Here is an 18,686-nt window from a genome sequence, read left to right as displayed (position 1 = left end):
CGTCTGAATTGAAGGCGATATCGCATATAAGCATGGCTGCTAGTCACTGTGTCATTATCATGGGAATCATGCTGAAGGTGTTCGCATAGATGGGACACATAAATAGCAGATAACAGGGTGTTTAAGATCAATGAAGAACAGTCCCGATTCCATGTGTACTTAACCCAACATTCAGTGCTTATTTAACGGTTCACAAGCTACCATACAAAGGCATTCACTCCTGAGACATGTGGCTTGAGGGTATAGCGAATAAAACCTTGTTTCATGCCAACATCACGGTCGACAGACGCAAAGTTACATGGAGGCACTGCACTTACAAAACTATAACTCGTTCTCTAAATAGAAGGTTGTAGTTCATATGAGATACAGCTTATAATACAAGTTTCAGAAAAGAGCGCAGTTCGAGTGTTATCCAAGAGGGAGAGAGTGGTTTAAGCTCGACTAAAACGAAACTGGTGGATTCCTCTTTCCCGCTAAAACAGCTAGCAATTCAGCTTCATGTTCAGTACTTCCATTTCACGCAGCAACATCCCACTTGGGCCATAAGTCTTGTTTCATGGCTCAAAGTACCCTGAACCAGATCAGTAGGCGTCACACTGGCGTGACTCGAATGTAGGCCAGGTTTTCGATTAGCATCTCACCGACACCAACCACGATCTCAATCGTATACATATATCATGTGTGGATGCATCCCAAGTATAGCGGCATTATATGATCGGCGAAGGACCGATACTGTCGATACGTCACAACATGTTCTTCGTACCGACTTTGTATATGATGCAGTGCATCGCCTACTCCTAACTTACACTGTGCTGCCTTGGCGACCTATTTCCCCCAGAATAAGACACACCGGAATAAGATGCTTCTCATGCGCCAGACCAAAGGACTGTGATGGTAATAATTAGTCAACCAGCTAGTGTGTTTTAGCTAATAACAACAGTGCTACAAGACTCTTCAAACAGGACTTTCGGTGATTGTGCTTAACGCGCACAACCTTGTTCCTTCATGGGCATTAACGTGCAGAAATAATTGATACCGTGACTCTTGACTCCTCGGACTGGAATGATTCTGAAACCAGGACAGATCTATCCACCAAAATGGACCCCTTAAAAAGCAGGCCACGACGATTACTGACATTTCTCCAGCTCACGATTGCCGGATCTTTAGTGGTTGAGTCCAATGTAACCATGGCCGTCAAGCTCGAGCCGACTACACAATGAAGAAACACGATCATGTTTGATTAAGTCGTTGGTGTTGTGACTATCCGCAGTCGTGCACTGTGCTGCTGCCGCGGCCTAAGAGCTTACGCTGCGCCACAATAGGAAATAGTGTTCTTTTGTCACAAAGTTCTGCAGTGGCATACATGAGATATACATAGAAGTGCAGATCTCGTTTTCTCTATTGAACGATGGAAATGATGGCCACAGTCATACTCAGTTACAAAGCAAAGTGGTTGGTAGTGAGCACGCTCTAGCATGGCACCGAACAAGCACATATATAACTTTGCTCATCTCCACGCATTGTTCTGATGATTGGAGATGGTGTCAAACGGGATTAATCGTCCTCGACTGTTCTATGCATGTATTTTCGGCTTTCCGGTGTGGTCCTGCCGGACCCGACAAAGAAGCTCGTGATTTTGGTACATGGTTTGTATGCGAAACTATGTCGGCGTCGAATTTCAAGATCTGGTCATATGTGGCATGGAATCTACATATCAACCTCCCGGAGGAATAAGAATGGGTTTACGATATCAGCCTACATCTCAATGGACGCTTTGCGGAAGCTTCCATGCCTTAAGATTTGGAACCTAATGACGTTGGATTGCAGCTTGATGCCATAAGTTCATCCTACGATGATAAAAGTGCGTCCTCTGTAGTCGACAGCTGTGAAACTTATTCATTTACGAGATGTATGTTTCTATCCTACTTTAAGAGTGGACACCGACAAACCCCCTCTGAAGCGGTTGCCGTTTTCTGTTTTCTGTTTTCTGTTTTGCGTGTGGTGTTTGCTGTTGAGTGATACAAGCAGCCGATGTCCATGATTTGTAATTCCATGGGAAGGGAAAGGGATTCACTTCAGGATATAAACAGCTTTTTCACCTCATGTTGGAATCCTGGAATAGAAGAGCTGTGGGACGGAACGTTGCTGTGTTTCAGTTCTCTGTTAGGGAAGCTTCTTATACAGCTAAAATCCCGTGACTGCGCTCAAATCTATGTAAAAATGCAGACTGCACTACCTTTGTAACACCGGCAGAATGAAACCACAACTAACCACGATCCAGAACTAGGATATGAACATAGCTCACAACTCGGGGATGTATCTGAAAACTGTCAGATGTCTTTCTGTAAGCTTCGAGAACAACGGGGCTCAACGTGACTTGCCTAAATGTCCAGGAAAAATAAGCAACGCACCCTCCAGTGAAGAAGCTGTACAAGGTATGCCTCGTAACATGCCGCTGATGTGGATAGAAACCTAATACATATGTATATAGAGCAAGGCTTTACAACTCCAAGCTCAAATTAGGTTTTGGTAAATGAAAGCACACATGGGAAAAGGAAGGTTCCTCAATATTGGCGATGTAATAGCTATTGTTCCCATACACCACCTCTTTTTCCGGGCTAGTCACATTATTAGCCAAGCCTGTTTCTGATTTCAGGAAAGCTACAAACATCCAAATGGCCATCGTTTCACTTTCGTCAATTGCTCCATACAAAAAACAGCAACAACGACACCACGCTTCCTGAACCAAATAGGTCATGTAGCTGTCCTCGCTATACGTCCCAGACTCATCGACAAGAACAACGACGTCACGATTTATGGTTTCTGCGGCCCAACCTCATGCGCATGCCACCTGCATGTGCAGTGCATTCTGGCGCATGATCGGAGGGTTTTCTTTTCTTTTTTCGCCCGTTTTTTTCCCTCCTGCTTTTGAGAGAAGTTCATTTAAAAGCGAATTACTTAACCCAACGAAGATCAGTTATTCGCTTCTAGTGAAAATTTCCCGTGCTCTTCCTGTGTCGTGAAATACCACCTGATATATAGCTGTGTACATGTGTTCAATTGCACGACTTGTGGGTTCCCTTGATTAATATGGAGTCACAAGAAAAGCAATACGATGGAGCGGACAATAACGTGGAATCTTCAGGATCTTCCTCGGATGACGAGCAGAACGATCCATCAGATTCTAGCAACACAGTAAAGACACAGCCAGTATCCATTGAAAAGTCTAAAATCAAGAGCCTGAAGGATGAGCCACCGTTTGAGCCCCGGTTCAAGCCACTGGAGCAGACGATTCCTCTCTCCACAGCTTTTAAAAAGACATGCTATAAATGTGGGAATCTGGGCCATAAAGCAAACGAATGCACATCCACGGTTAGACTCTGTTACAATTGCAAGCAACCGGGCCATAAATCGTCAGAGTGCACCACAGAACACACCGCCGACGTCAAACAGTGCTATTACTGCGAAGAAATTGGCCATCTTCAGAAGGACTGTCCAACATTGAAGGAGAAAGCCAGACAGAGAGCACATGCCCGACATCCTCTCATAGCGAGAAGAGCCGAGTCGTACGATCAAATCAACACACAGAACTTAATGTACTATTCACAGCTCCGTCGAGAGCACGAGAGAGCAATGTTGCAACAACAGCAGCATAACCAGCAGTTTTACCATCCTCAGCAACTGCGTCATTCGCATCCACACTTTGTCCAGACAATGCCATCGGCGTATACACAACAGCATATGTATTTCGTACATCCGCATGGTCCCCAGCCATTGGTCCATCCAATAGCGTGGACACCAGAAATGTACATACCTCCAGTACATGCATTCCCTCAACAGGGCTCATCGACACCAGAACTTCCCGGTAAGCCAAAGACTACCGACACGAATAAGTAATAATAGCACAACCAAGGTCATTAAAACCCCCCACCTGTAGGCCCTAAAATCACCTCTATTCAAACACCCAGAGGGAGAGACACCAGAAATGGCACAGCCTGACGGTCATAAGGTAAAACACTTCAGTCCCGAGAAGACAGGCGGAGTGAAAGAATAGAACACACCAACATTCTCTGGACGGACCACGGGGAGGGAGATGCAGCCCATTAACCGGCACCAGCAACTAACAGGGCCCCGTTAGCTGAGCCTGCCCACATCACATGGATTTCACACTCGCTGAGTTCGGGAGACCTGTTCTCATTGGCCCTTTCCCAGTACGGCACCTCAGACCCTCACGTAGCCAAAATTTGAGTCCAACAGTACCAGCACCGAGGACACTTTCCCGGGATCCTCCTCCCAGGCCTTTGAGCAGCGTGGAATGTGTATTGAGGAGCCGAGACTGGTAATGGGTTCCAAGAACACCCGGGGCTGTTGCTTCAGCGAGTGAGGTCCAGTCTATGAGGTCCGGTCTATGAGGTCCAGTCTATGAGGTCCAGTCTATGAGGTCCAGTCTATGAGGTCCAGTCTATGAGTTCCAGGCTGGACGACACAGAGTCCTTTGAAGAGCTCTCAAGGTGTGTTTCTGCTTAGATTGTATCCTCCACGAGCAGTGGCAATGCATGCTGGAACCGACACTGGCCTGCTTTTGTAGGTATTTTCTTAGGCTGTCGAGGCTCAGTAAACAACAAAACAATGGGAAGGGCTTGGTGTAGAAAGATACACACAAAGGCAGAGAGTGGATTCCAGGAGATGAAACATGCTCAGTCTTCCCATACTGAGCGAGTGAAGAGCTGAGACGGTCCATGAAGCGTCGGAAGTTCACGTTGAGAGTTCTTTCCCTCTTTGGCTGGCAGCAGAGGGATTAACACTGAAGGGGAGAAGAAGGGAACAGAAGGGAGCAGAAGGACAGTGGGGCCATGGATGAGAACAGCAGTAGCACTCCAAGGTGGAATCGTCGCTGGACTCGTCGCTGGTATATCCCTGCTTGAGTTTGCTGGCTGTGTCGTCCATCGTCGACAGGTTTAAACTCCTTAGATTGACCAGAGTCAGTGGCGGACAGTATCACGGCCATGTGTTCAGTTGAGGTGTATGTGTCCATTCGAGTCTGGAATGATACACATATGGGGAATAGCTCCTGTGTGAGAACTCAGCTACCCAAGAGCGAGTATCTGAGGCTGATTTTGGAGCGTTGGTGCCTTGTGGATCAACAGAACGTCTGAGACATTGGTGATGGTGAAGTGCACCTTTCTCCCTGAAGGGCATGGGCTATTTCGAGAGTGGAAATGGTAACCACGTACACTGCTTCACGTCAGCATGAGTGAGGCCAGATGATTCAGTGAAACGGAAAGTGCCGGTCCTCTCTTAAGAACACGACCTTTGCAAGGGCTCTGAGTATTGAACATCACAGTGCGCTGCTCAAAGAGCCTTACCGACCAATCACTCCCAGACGGAATGATATGGCCTTTCTGTCAGTGGATCCACTTCTCAGCACATCAAGACCTCACCAGCTTCTCCAGATACAGGCTCATTGGGCTCATGGACTCAATGTTGGCCAGCTCTAGCGCCAGCTATGTGCAACAACAGACCATCATACAAAGCAACAGGGGCCTCGGATCCCAACAGAACACCACGGAATATCCATGCTGAGGTGTATTGAGCAAGTATCAAGGCACAAGAGCTGCAATTCCTTCACTCTCATCCACATACAACTCGTGTTCATCAAAACATCAACAGCACAAGGTGCTGAAGCCAGCGCGTTCCAAGGCTCAACAGAGCATGTTCACATGGCGCCAAAGTAATGTGTTCATAGAAGCACACACCACACAGCACTGACACCACTGGATCCTCTGTCTTGTGAGCTTGAGCAGATGGACATAAACCGTGGGAATCAATTCATTCTCGAGGGGGCTCTTCCACTCTTTCCGATCCACACTATCAAAATACACTGGGGAAAATCTCTTGGCCCATCAGCCATATGAACACATTGTGCTAGCACAGACATCTCCAGTCTCAGCGGCCATGGCATTGCTCGTGCCAGTGCGACAGAAACCCTCCTTCAGGTAGGTTTCAAGTGCCTATTTGCAGCTTGTTTGACGATGATGTTAACTCTTGATGATGCACAATCGTGTCAACAATGAGTAAAGGTCGCGGCGAAGAACAGGCCCAATCAACGGGGTCCACCAGCTATGCCGTCAACACGACTGTGTGTGTATCATTGACCGAGGTATAGCTGATTGTGAGGACTAGGCAAAGCTATGGTTCAGGGGTGCTAAATCTCTCTCCAATTGGTTGTGTTTTAAGTGTGGACAGGCATAGGTTATAGACAAAATTTTGCTACAAGGTTGCTTTTGAAAAGGGGATGAGGTAGTATTGGTAACAGCCATATACGTCGTATCTTGTTAACTACGAGACCGAGGATGTGCTAGTAGCCAAATCTCTCCGGCATCATCACTGGAGCCAACAGAGACCAGCCATATATGAGATAACAGAGCCATGCACTCACGATCTTGACCCATGAGTAGAAATAAGTTCTTCCAACAGGCACGAAGTCACCGAAATCGTCCTGTTGGACATTCATGGTCAGCAGGACTGCTAACCATTGTGTAGCCAGGAAGAAAATGAGGTGGAATAGGGCATAGTTATACTTTGTAGCCACACGCTCCTCATCCTCATCATCTTCATCGTACAACCAACTTTGGTCGTGTAGAGCAGACTCGGGAAGTGAGCCAACAGCAACGGCCTCCCTAATGGCTTGCATGCGCATCTCGTTTGCTCCAGGCTCAGCCGAGATGACATCGTTTGTTGATACTGGGTCGTCGTAGTTGATTGCGATGGAGCCACCACCTTTGGAGCCGTTGAAGGCTGAGTTTGCAGCTGCACGAGTTGTGGTGTAGGCAATGGTTATCAACGTAAAGATGGCACCAAGAACAACCGAGGCTGTACGAGTTCCACGGTTACGGATCAAGGGGTTGCACTGCTTATCATCTGGTTCAGATGCAGCAGCTGAGAGAGTGAGATAAGTACAGTAAACCGTGACAATGGCAGCCTGAGCAAGACCACAGTTTGGGTTGTACTCCTGAATCTTTTGATTGAGGGAAAGCACGGTGACGATGACTCCAAGGATCAGGTTCACCGTCGCTGCAGCCTGGTTCATGGAACATCCATCATGACAGAAGAACACATAGGTCAAAACACACATTGTGATGGAGCCCGCATACATGAGGCCCGTTCCACCAACGAGCAATGTCTTCCATACTCCTGAGTACTCGTCCTCCGCTTCAACGTGCTCGATACACGTCTCTGCGAACTCATGGGCAAAGTCAACCAACAGGATTAACCCCACAAGGAGGAAGAGTGCGCCTGCGATGACAGAGATGTACTTGGACCATGCGATGAAGAACTTATCAGGGATCAAGAACGACACCACCACAAAGATCAACCAGAGCAAGATCTTTGGTGCCCAGAAGCTGTTCTGCAGCTTCGATCTGGGATTCGTGGTAGAGTGGACGCCGACGAGAAAGAGGCATAGCAGAAGGTGTTCAATTCCCAGGGCAAAGTTGAGCCTGTGAACCGCAAAGAACCCGCACTCCACGCCCTCACACTGGAACCTGGATATCTTCTCCAGCTTGGATATCGCAAAGTCGGTAAGCATGATCCACGACAGAAGGGCATTGATGAGGAACAGAAAGGCATAGCTCAGTCTCGTGGAGAACGAGGACCCGATAGCCTTGCACGAGTTACAAAGGATACTGGAGAACATCGAACCACAGCACGACGCTGCTGCTGTTCCCGCCATCTGAAGAGGCAAAGACACGATACCACCCATGACTGTGAGCAAAGCTTGGTCTCTGGTGTACAATCAGAAGATGAAGAGGTGTGAAGTGTGAAGTGTGAAGTGTGAAGTGTGAAGTTGGTGATGCTGATGAAGGCACCAAATGTGCTAAAGGAGGTGGATTATGAGCCCTGGTGGGTTATGAGCCCGGTCAGCCTATGTGGCCCGCACCGACTCACCACATCCGAACACCGCGATATCGAGTGTATACGCGATGCCCTCTTATTTACTTCCTCGTGCTTTCTCTATCGTTGGTGCTTATGGGCTTTGGGAGGTTCCATCTTACCAGTTGAGAGCCCATGGGACAGCAGTACTACCCGATCATATTTGATGTTGGCTCGAGGTTTGTGACGGCTGGCTTTGCTGGAGATGCCTGTGCCATTGTGCGCAGGAGAACGAACGTGTATGACCTCACGGATGCTCAGTTGACGGTACGATCAGATGACGCCTGTGAAGGAGAGCGAGGACAGGAACCGCCGCAGTTCCTGTGGACAGAGTCCATGGCATCTGTGGATCCATACAGACTGGAGTGCCTGCTGGAGCGGATCATACATGACGTCTATGAGAACGATCTTCTCGTGGACCCTAAACGGTGTAAAGTACTCATGTTGGAGCCTGTCATGCTGCCATTGCCTCTAAAGAGAGCACTGACTCGTGTCTTCCTGTTTCACATGCATGCTCAGAGCATACGGTTCTTGCCAGCATCGGTAATGAGTGTGGTTGCCTCCGGAGCAACGTCTGGGCTGGTCATTGATCTGGGCTGGAACGTAACAACAGTTACACCAGTTTTCGACCTACGACAGCTCTACATCTATAGCAAGCAGACGTTACGTGCTTCAAGAAGAATACACAATGATATCAGGAAGAAGCTTGAGAATCTGGGACTGGACACTACGTTTGAATTTGTTGAACAGTTTCTCGTAGAGTGCTGTTATTGCGGCATTGGAAACCATGGAACTGGTGATTTTACATTCAACAATTCAACCATTCCTCAGGAATTAAGATACCAGAGCATTGAAGAGATTCTCTTCCCAGATGAACAAGATGGCCCTGATGACGATGACTCCCAGACTTTATGTTCTTTGGTAGAGCAAGTCATCAGAGAGGTTGACATCGATCTGAGAACTCCGCTGTCTTCCAACATCATCATCGTTGGTGGGCTGTCCAACATCCCTGGAATTAAAACACGTATCATCTACGAGATAAACAAACACACAAAGGCTTCTGGGATCAAATCTTTAGGCCCATGGCAAGGTGCTAGCCTATATTGTACCACATCATTGATGACATCTTCAACTTCAACTAGGATTAAAAACAGCGGTGAACTTACACGAGAGAAGTATATATCAGGCGAAGAAGTTCTACTGGATTGGACAGATACGCTGTTTTCAAAGTGCTCAATATAACATTTTAATGAAGTAAGTGATGACATGTGTTGTATACAATATATAGATATAAAAGATAGGAGCTGCCTCGTATGAATGGCATTATTCTTCTCTAAGCTGAGCTGATTGCTCCTGAAGAATTTCGTCTTCAACGTCGTCAACCAATTGACGGTATTTTCTCTGAGTCTCAGCTTGCTCCAGGAAGATGGTATACTTAGCGTCCAGCAACTTTCTATCAGGGTAGTTCTTATCGTGAGGCTCAACAACCTTACCACCACCGGTGAGCTTGACCATAACTTCCCATAATTGCTCACCATGTTTCTTTGACTGCTCCAGTCTAGTGTTCTTGATCTTTTGATCAACCTCTTCATGAGCCTTGGTCTTTGCACCGAAAGAGAGGGTAGCTTCTTCGTCACCAGAGTCGTCCTCATCTGTCGACTTGACCTCGTCGATAGCTGGTGTGATTGGGAATGGGAATCCACCGGTGGCACTTGCAATAGCAGCCATATTGATGTTGGAGGCTGTCGCAGAAGGTGCTGTATAAGGAGATGCCATGTCCCTCTTCACCTCATTCAACGGTTTCAAACCTAGTGGCAGCTTGAAGGAAGGTTTACGCTTGACCTTTGTTGCACTTTGAGCAGCAACAGCACCGAGCAAAGCAGCACCAAACACCACAGCAGCATCGATATAACGAGGAATGATGATTGGCAGCCCAGTGCAATCAGCCAGCAAACGCATCAACAAACCGTTACGGCATTGGCCACCAGACATGAAGATAGCAGGGATGTCATGGCCTGATGCACACATCTTCTCAACGATTTGTCTGGTTTGTTGAGCAATGAATTCGCATGCAGCCAGATAGGTGATTGCCAAATCATCGATCGAAGTATCCATGGATTGACCAACGATAGCAGCCTTCATACGAGGATCAGCAATTGGAGAACGATTGCCGTGGAAATCACCATAAAAGAAGAGGTGCTTTGCAAGCGACACAACAGAACGAGCAGATCTTTCAGCTTTCAAACTCTCGAGACGGGCATTGAGGTAGTCGAATTTCGAAACATTGGAAGCATCTGCTAGACGAGCCAGTTCAGAATACGCTGGATGCGTGTTTAAGACGTGTGCTAACAGTGCACCAGTACATGATTGACCACCTTCTGCAAGCCATAAGCCTGGTTCCATGACATCTCTGTAAGGCCCCCAAACACCCTCCACGAAGATTGGCTTCTCACTCAGAGCAATGTGACAAGTTGAAGTTCCAGCAACGGCAGCCAATCTACCAGCAGTTTTAGCCATTCCAATGGAGTTCTTATCCTGATGAACGAGTGCTGGGATCTCAATGTCGGTGTGCGCAGCAACTGTTCCAATCCAGCCAGCATAGGCGTCGATGACACCTGAACCAACAAGACAAGAGGTACTCAGTCCCAGTTCCTCTGCAGCCTTCTTCGACAATGGACCAACAACATCACCAGCTGAGAGCCACGTACCACCCAAAGAAGGAGAACCACCAAGACGTCTGTAGTTATCCTCAACAAGCTCTGGCAAGTCCAACTGCTCCAGAAACTCCTTCGACCAACCGTCCGTGGAGCCTTCAACGCCTGGTGGGACAAAGCCCATCTTACACACTGTAGAGCAGTACGATCTTGCCTCGCTTCCAGTGGCCTTGTGAGTGAGGAAGTCAGCCAGGTCGTAAAACTTGGCCTCCTTGAACTGGCCCTCTGGTAAGTTATTCTTCAGCCATTTCATCTTTGGCAGCTCCATCTCGATGGACATGGTACCACCAACATACTTCAGGCACTTGTCACCTGTTGCATTGATCTCATTGGTCTCCTCAACAGCACGATGGTCCATCCATAGAATGATGTTCTGGTCGTTGTTGGAGAAGTTTGGGCCTACTCCCATTGGTTGGTCATCCTTCTCATACAGCACCGCAAGAGAACAGGTGGCATCGAAGCCAATACCCATAACCTGGTTCGGCTCGATCCCAGCATCCCTGATTGTGGACTTGACACAGTAGCAGATGGCATTCCAAATCTCAGTAGTGGACTGGGTGATGTAGTTAGGCTTCAGCTCCTGACGAGCAATTGGACGCTCAGCCAGTGCTAAAATCGACCCGGTGTTATCCACAACGGCTGCTCTGGCAGAGCCTGTCCCCACGTCAACACCAACGTAGAACAAAGAGGTATCAATGCTCTGTGGATTTTGCAACAGTTGCAATTGATTCAGGGTCAAAGACGAACGACTGCGACTGCTTGTAACAACCATTGCTCTCGATCTCTAAGTAGTTTATATCTTCTTCAGCAAAGCTTCTCAAGTCAAAAACTCCTCGATAACTTGGATTCTGACCCCAATTGGCTTTAGTTTGCTATATCAGAGTGCCTCGTGTCTATATTTATACCACCAATTCAGCTGAATATTAATACAATGAAGTGCTGCCACCGGGTGGGTTGAGGCGGCCCGTGCTGGGGGGGGGGGTGCTGTGCCATTACGTCATAGGACATCCGCACACCACACGATAAGGTCACGTGACGCAAGCTCGGAGCTACCTACTACTACTACTACTACTACTACTACACTGAATTAAGGCTAAGAGATGTGTTGATGACGTCTCATCGAGTGTGGTTTTATACTGATGATACGGTGTCGCGTTCAGATGGCCCTTGGGTCCGTGTTCTTCGACCAGTCGCCATATATGTCGAATCTTCTCTGTGTAGTGACTGGGATTCCGGCTCTTGTCTTTGTCAAGAGCACTGGGTCCAGCTCTGCAATGACAATCTCCTCATCCTCACCAGCTTCTGCGATGATGTTCCCATTTGGGTCAACAACCAAAGAGTGGCCGTAGGCATGGTATGACAAATCCAAGTTGCGGGAAGGTGAGCACAGGAGGACAAAGATCTGGTTGTCGACTGCCCTTGCTCTGGCCAACAAGTGCCAGTGCAACGGACCTGTGACGGTGTTGAACGCTCCTGGGTAGACCATAGCGAAGGCGTTCTTCTCACGCGCAGCCAGAGCAGCTAGCTCTGGGAATCTAATGTCGTAGCAAATACCTTCACCAACGTTACCAAATTCCGGCAAGTTGAAAACCGTCGCCTTATCACCCCCTGTAAGGGTGATTGACTCCTTGAAGGTGATTCCACCTGGGATGTCAATGTCGAACAGATGTGCCTTTCTGTGCTTACCAATGACTTGTCCTTCTCTATCAAACGTTACGCTCGTGTTGTACACCTTACCGTCGTCGCCCAATTCTGGAATGGACCCTCCAACCAGGTAGATCTTGTTCTCCTTGGCCAATTGCGAAAGGAACCTGGTGGACTCACCATCTGGGATCCTTTCGGCGTAGTTGGCGAATTCGCTCACCGAGTAAGGCGAATTGAAACATTCCGGGAGGATGGTGAGGTCAATGGATGGATCCTTTGCCAAAGCCTTCAGGATAAACTCCTTAGCGTGCGCAAGGTTGGCACTCTTATCAGCACCTGAGGTGATTTGAATGAGAGCAACTTTCAGCTTCTTCGATAACAATTGGGACATCTTCTTCGCACTGCACACCTTCGCTGTCCAAACGCTGTTAGATGAGTTAAATGAAGAAATCGATCTTGAGTCATAGAACACCTTAAATGGCCGCTCCATTGGGATTTGGTAAAGCGCCACAGTTGGGCATAAGCGCGCATACAGGCCGATAGCCAAAATGGGCAGCGTTGTATCTATAGCAACATGAGGACAAGGCAATCACCATCATCAGAACACGAGGATTATCATTACATATATATTTTTATAGATGTATATACATAACGAGCTTCTATTACAGCTTCTCTCCTTATTAAATACACTTCCCCACAAAAAATCAACAACAACCCAAAGAAGTAAACAACATAAAAACCACAATTTCATTCTATCGTTAAACAGTTTCTGCCTCCGACGTTTGAGAAGAGGACAGTAAGGGGATGGAATCTCATTCCTCCTTGGCCTCCGTCGAGCATATCGTGTCCACCAAGAAGTCGAACTTATCATCCGATTGGATTGCGCTTTTCACATGCTGTGCAGTGACACGTTTGGTTCCAGATATCTTAGCCTGCTCTGCTGATGCCTGGACCAGGTTCGCCAAAAAGAACTCTAGCGCACGTCCAACCACAACCGGTGTAGCCTGGGCAACTTTCCCAATGTCTTCGTCGCTTTGCATCAGCTTCTTAATACGTGCTGCTGGGAAATGTGTCTTTATATCAAACGAGCTCGAAGCCTCCGGCGATTCGCTCGTAGTTTGGTCTGACATGCTTTCAGCTTTCTGGGTGTTTATGCAAATGCTTAAGGGAATGTGAATAAATGTGTGGTGATGGATGTCGCAGTATTGTACAAGTAACCTATCAATGTCAACGAGGAACCCTGTTTCATCAAAGCATAAGCGTTTCTTTGTGAAAAGATAAACAAACACAGCTCTTAGGGAAATGCGCCCTCAAAAATTTTCATACGGTGCTGATGTAAACAAACCCGCGACCACCACCATTACCCGGCCCTCGGAATGAACTCCCCTCAACCAGGCCTCTTATCACCAGCCCACTAATTCCGAGCGCCCTAATTCCGAATCCCCTAATTCCGAAGACACACCGTGCTGGCGGCTAAAGATAGCAGAGCCGGGCGTGGGCCACAAAGACCAAAACCAAAGAAAAAGAGGCTTTTGTAGCATCGAAACCGCCCAACCCAGGAAGCCATTGCTATAAACCTTTACAATTGTAAAGCAACCAGGGGAGTAAACAACACCCACACACCCGCACACTGCACCAGAGGGAAACCTGTTCTTCTGTGTTATCAACTGCTCTGGCTCGTCACAGCTGTGTGTATTCTTGGAGCTGAGTGTTGCGATTGTATTTAGTACTCGCTCTTGTTATTGGGGTTGCTTGCATTGGTGAAAAGACACCGCCGCCAAAACAAGCTAAGCGTCCACGATCCATAGAGGGAGAAAGGACCATCAACAGGCGAGAGGAAGATGCTGTTGAGTCGTCTATTTGTGCTGCCACTCGTGGCTGCTGTTGCTGCTGCGTTCTCTCCAGAGATCCACCAGACCGCTCAGAACGTTCTATCAACACAGATCCTCTACTTTGACGATGCGCCTGTTGTCTTGAACTTGAACGAGAACGTTCTGTATAGGTCCCATGATTCAGGTAAGACATGGGATGCGTCGTTGGAACAGATTGGTCAGATATTCTTGGACCCGTTGAAGAAGGAGAGAGCATTCGCATTCACGCAGGGGAATACGCATTACGTTACCAATGACCGAGGCGAGACTTGGAGTACTTTCACGGTACCAATGACTTCGGATATCGCTTATGACATCAACATCAACAGTGCGAATCATGACCATGTGATAATCTCTTACTTTGACTGTTCTGATACAGACGGTTCGTGCCATGCGTCTGTTTATGTCACAAAGGACGGGTTCAAGTCGAACCCGACCCAGTTAGTCAAGAACGTGGAGAAGTGTCTCTTTGTGAAGTCAAACGAGGCCTTTACGAAGGGAGAAGACTCTAGAATCTTGTGCTTGCAAACAGAGAGAGACTCCCATGGTTATGTTCGTCGCTCAAGGGTGATTGCCTCAAACGATTTCTTCAAGACTGAACCGCAAATCTTGAATGATGCGTCTGGCGTGTTGGCTGGTGCCTATGTCCTCGATGTTAGAGTCGTTCAGACATTCGTTGTTGCAGTGGTTCAGGATGATAAGTATGACCAAACAGGATCATCGGTGCTGCTCTATGTATCGAAGGATGGTGTCGATTTTTCCAAGGCAATAATGGCTGAACAACTACAGGCAAATGGATTTGAATTCTTGGCTTCAACAAAGAACTCGTTACATGTTGCAGTCTACCCAGTAGATCAAGGATTCTCATCAACCTCGAACGTTCTATCGTCGGATGAAGATGGTATCCACTTCAGAAATCTATTGTCAGGTCTTGGAACCTCTCAAATTTTGGGCTTCTCTAATATTGATAAAGTTGAAACCATTGAAGGTGTTTGGATTGCAGGGGTATCGGAAGGTTATGATCAAACCACGTATTTGCCTCTTGAAAGATCCAAAATTACATTCGACGATGGTAACACTTGGCAATACCTCAGAACAGAAACATGCGAAGGTAATGAAGAATGTGGATTGAACGTATTAACTGTTGAAGAAAGAAGAGGTGATGGTCAAGGAAGTACCGGCGCAACACCTGGTATTCTTATGGCCATTGGTAACGAAGGCCGCAGCTTGAATAGAGATCCCTTCAGCTTGCACACTTATGTTTCTCGTGATGGTGGTTGGAGTTGGAGCAAAACGTTGGAGGAACCTTGCGTGTTTGCCTTTGGAGACTTGGGTAACGTTATTGTTGCAGCTCCTTTCACAAAGGACAAGGAAAACTTGACTTCCAAGAAGTTTTATTACTCGTTAGATCAAGCAACTACTTGGCAAACTATTGAACTGGAAGATGCTGTTTTCCCAACTTTATTGACAACTGCTATTGATGGAACCACCTCAAACTTCCTCTTTGTCGGTATTCAACCAAAACAGGATTCAATGAAACAGATATTGTTCTCACTTGATTTCTCAAAGGCATTCTCAAGAACATGTGGGCCAAACGACTTTGAGAAATGGTACGGAAGATCGAAGGGAAACAACGAAGGAAGCTGTGTATTTGGGCACAAGGACATATACAACAGAAGAAAAGCTGATGCTGATTGTTTTGTTAACAAAGCCTTTGAAGATTTGAAATACGATGAAGTTCCATGTACATGTACAGAGGCTGATTACGAGTGTTCATTTGGATTTACACTCAACTCTAAGGGTGAATGTGCACCAGACAGAGCAGAGTTGCTGAAATTGTGTACAGAATCGACTGGTAACATCTTGAACTTGAAACTCAAGAAGAAGATTGGTGGTAACAAATGCGAAGGTGGTGATGTAGAGATTCAAGAAGTTGAATTCACATGTGATGATGATCTTCTGAAGGCTCAAAGTATCACAGTTCAAGCAAGCAGCTTTGATGGTCACATTACAAACTATTATTTCATGGAACAGTCAGAGTATGGCTCAAATGATGAAACTCTTTTCATCAAGACTTCGTACAATACTGTATACATATCGCATGATGGTGGTGCGAACTTCAAGCTGTTCGAATCCGATGACCAAATTTTGGCCATTTACCTCAACACTTACTTCAAAGACTACGTCTACTTGGTGGGCACTAACAACAAGGTGTACTTCTCAGGAAACAGGGGTAAAAACTTCCGTGTTATGGAAACACCATCTGAGGTGAACCCATTTGGTCTTCAAGTGTTTGTATTTGATCCATTATCTGCGGATAGATTCATATTCTTTGGTGACGAAGGATGTGAATCGCAATATTCATCAAAGTGCAAACCAATAGCATTTTTGACGGAAGATAGTGGTAAATCCTGGACTCCGTTAGCTAGTGGAACAAAGCATTGTGACTTTGTTGGTGCCAAATATATCGACAGGAACAATGATGAACGTTTGATATTCTGCGAGGTTATTGATTCTAATTCACACTCTTTGCTCTCTTCTGTTGACAAATTTGCTACTCATGAAGTTGTTTTCGAAAAGGTTGTTGGATTTGCATCTACCACACACTTCACCGTTGTAGCTTCTACAGACGGTGAATCTCTACGTGCTTTTGTTACTATAGATGGAAAGACGTTTGCAGAAGCAAAATTCCCAAAAGATTTTGATGTTCATGAACAACAAGCGTACACAGTTTTGGGCTCTGAAACTGGCGCAATCTTCCTTCATGTCACCTCTAACGAACGTCCTGGTTCTGAGTATGGTGCAATATTGAAGTCCAACATCAATGGTACATCGTATGTCATGTCCGAGAGATATGTCAACAGAAATGAGTTTGGATTTGTTGATTATGAGAGAGTTGAGGGTCTCGATGGTATAGCCCTTATTAACACAGTCAAAAACTACGACGCTGCAAAAGGTGGAGCAATAAAGGAGCTCCAATCACGTATCACTTTTAACGATGGTTCTGATTGGTATTTCATTGCTCCTCCAGCTAAGGACTCCGAAGGCAAGAAGTACCCATGTATAGGCTCTCCTTTGAAGGAATGTTCATTACATTTACACGGATATACGGAAAGAAAAGACTTCCGTGATACCTACTCTTCTGGATCGGCTACAGGATTGTTATTTGGCGTTGGAAATGTTGGTGACAAATTGGGTTCTCTCAATAATGCATCCACTTTCATCACTAGAGATGCTGGTGCAACTTGGACTGAAGTAAGAAAAGGTGTTTATCAGTGGGAATACGGTGACCGTGGCTCAATTGTTGTTCTCGTTGATGACGTGTCAGAGACAAATGTGATCCACTATTCATTAGATGAAGGTAGTACGTGGAATGAGTATGAGTTCAACGATGCTAAGGTTAAGATCAGTGATATAGTTACTGTGCCTTCTGATACATCAAAGAAGTTTTTACTTATATCAGAAGCATCTGGTCAGAGTGAATCCTCTTTGACCTTCACCATCGACTTCGAAAAAGTGTTTACAAGACAATGTGTATTAGATCTTGACCATCCTGATGACGACGATTTCGAATACTGGACTCCAAACCACCCATTGTCATCGTCCAAGTGTTTGTTTGGCCATGAAGCTAAATATCTGAGAAAGATACCAGACCGCGTTAACTGTTTCATTGGTTCTGCTCCATTAGGAAAGGCAAAGAAGATCGTAAAGAACTGCCCGTGTACAAGACATGACTATGAATGTGATTATAACTACGAAAAGGCTGACGATGGTACATGTAAACTGATACCAGGGCTGGTTCCAGAGGATCGCTCTGAAATTTGTCGTGTTGACCAAAATGCCATTGAATACTTCCAGCCTACTGGCTATAGAAAGATCGCCATGTCCACGTGTGAAGGCGGTCAAGAGTTTGACAAGTGGGACCCAGTTCCATGTCCAGGCAAGGAGAAGGAGTTCAGCAAGAGCCGTGCTGGAAAGCTCGGTGGGTTTGGATTGGCAATGGTTATTATTATTCCAACTTCCGTTTTTGCATTTGCTGTTTGGTTTGTGTATGACAGAGGTATCCGTCGTAATGGTGGGTTTGCCAGATTCGGCGAGATCAGGCTTGGTGACGACGACGATCTCATTGAGAACAACAACACAGACAAAGTCGTCAATGCTGTGGTACGTGGTGGCATTGCGGTGCTTGCCAGTGTCATTGCAACTTACAAGATGATTGGCCTTTTAGGTCGTGGTCTTGGTGAAAGCATCAAAGGCGCATTCACGAGGGTTTCTAGGTACCAAACGAGGGGTGCAGGCTACAGAACCGTTGGTGTTAACGACTACAGGGACGATGAGGATATTCTGGGAGAAGTGTTGAATGACGATGATTATGACATTGACGACGGTGATAACGATGCTCACTACGATGCATCGGAAGCTTACACCGACGATCGCAATCTCGAATAATGGCTTGCACGACTGCCATAGGTATCAAATACAGAGAACTTTTATAACGAGAAGAGCGTATACATATTTCCCTATT

The 18,686-nt window shown here is 46.6% G+C and overlaps 7 protein-coding genes across 7 annotated transcripts; 3 read left to right on the top strand and 4 right to left on the bottom strand.

Moving 5' to 3' along the window:
* Nucleotides 1-3,090: 3,090 nt before the first annotated feature.
* On the top strand, nucleotides 3,091-3,897 carry GIS2 (mRNA-binding translational activator GIS2; the record flags this gene model as incomplete). Its single annotated transcript, XM_020216320.1, has 1 exon — nucleotides 3,091-3,897. One exon carries the CDS (start codon nucleotides 3,091-3,093, stop codon nucleotides 3,895-3,897), a length of 807 nt encoding a protein of 268 aa, XP_020071380.1.
* A 2,443-nt stretch (nucleotides 3,898-6,340) lies between these two features.
* On the bottom strand, nucleotides 6,341-7,829 carry TMS1 (Tms1p). Its single transcript, XM_020214737.1, has one exon. The coding sequence runs from the start codon at nucleotides 7,760-7,762 to the stop codon at nucleotides 6,359-6,361; it is 1,404 nt and encodes a 467-aa protein (XP_020071379.1). The 5' UTR covers nucleotides 7,763-7,829; the 3' UTR covers nucleotides 6,341-6,358.
* Nucleotides 7,830-8,067: 238 nt separating this feature from the next.
* ARP10 (Arp10p) lies at nucleotides 8,068-9,174 on the top strand (the record flags this gene model as incomplete). The annotated part of the gene is made up of 1 exon (XM_020213638.1): nucleotides 8,068-9,174. The coding sequence occupies one exon, from the start codon at nucleotides 8,068-8,070 to the stop codon at nucleotides 9,172-9,174; it is 1,107 nt and encodes a 368-aa protein (XP_020071378.1).
* On the bottom strand, nucleotides 9,142-11,519 carry CYBJADRAFT_137750 (putative phosphotransferase). Its single transcript, XM_020213151.1, has one exon. It carries the CDS (start codon nucleotides 11,416-11,418, stop codon nucleotides 9,256-9,258), a length of 2,163 nt encoding a protein of 720 aa, XP_020071377.1. The 5' UTR covers nucleotides 11,419-11,519; the 3' UTR covers nucleotides 9,142-9,255.
* Nucleotides 11,520-11,795: 276 nt separating this feature from the next.
* On the bottom strand, nucleotides 11,796-12,718 carry NIT3 (putative hydrolase). Its single transcript, XM_020214736.1, has one exon. The coding sequence runs from the start codon at nucleotides 12,679-12,681 to the stop codon at nucleotides 11,803-11,805; it is 879 nt and encodes a 292-aa protein (XP_020071376.1). The 5' UTR covers nucleotides 12,682-12,718; the 3' UTR covers nucleotides 11,796-11,802.
* Nucleotides 12,719-12,880: 162 nt separating this feature from the next.
* BUR6 (negative cofactor 2 transcription regulator complex subunit BUR6) lies at nucleotides 12,881-13,552 on the bottom strand. Its single transcript, XM_020214735.1, has one exon. It carries the CDS (start codon nucleotides 13,418-13,420, stop codon nucleotides 13,103-13,105), a length of 318 nt encoding a protein of 105 aa, XP_020071375.1. The 5' UTR covers nucleotides 13,421-13,552; the 3' UTR covers nucleotides 12,881-13,102.
* Nucleotides 13,553-13,855: 303 nt separating this feature from the next.
* Nucleotides 13,856-18,610, top strand: CYBJADRAFT_149453 (vacuolar protein sorting/targeting protein 10; the record flags this gene model as incomplete). Its single annotated transcript, XM_020213318.1, has 1 exon — nucleotides 13,856-18,610. Exon 1 carries the CDS (start codon nucleotides 14,132-14,134, stop codon nucleotides 18,608-18,610), a length of 4,479 nt encoding a protein of 1,492 aa, XP_020071374.1. The 5' UTR covers nucleotides 13,856-14,131.
* Between the last annotated feature and the right edge of the window lie 76 nt (nucleotides 18,611-18,686).

The sequence above is a fragment of the Cyberlindnera jadinii genome (assembly GCF_001661405.1).
Source record: "Cyberlindnera jadinii NRRL Y-1542 unplaced genomic scaffold CYBJAscaffold_4, whole genome shotgun sequence".
In the NCBI taxonomy this organism is placed as follows: domain Eukaryota; kingdom Fungi; phylum Ascomycota; class Saccharomycetes; order Phaffomycetales; family Wickerhamomycetaceae; genus Williopsis; species Williopsis jadinii.
Note: the sequence above shows the minus strand (reverse complement) of the source record. Positions and strands in the feature narration are given on the sequence as shown.

Coding starts and splice junctions, on each gene's coding strand:
- TMS1 (XM_020214737.1), bottom strand. CDS start 7,762: ATGGGTGGTATCGTGTCTTTGCCTCTTCAGATGGCGGGAACAGCAGCA.
- CYBJADRAFT_137750 (XM_020213151.1), bottom strand. CDS start 11,418: ATGGTTGTTACAAGCAGTCGCAGTCGTTCGTCTTTGACCCTGAATCAA.
- NIT3 (XM_020214736.1), bottom strand. CDS start 12,681: ATGTCCCAATTGTTATCGAAGAAGCTGAAAGTTGCTCTCATTCAAATC.
- BUR6 (XM_020214735.1), bottom strand. CDS start 13,420: ATGTCAGACCAAACTACGAGCGAATCGCCGGAGGCTTCGAGCTCGTTT.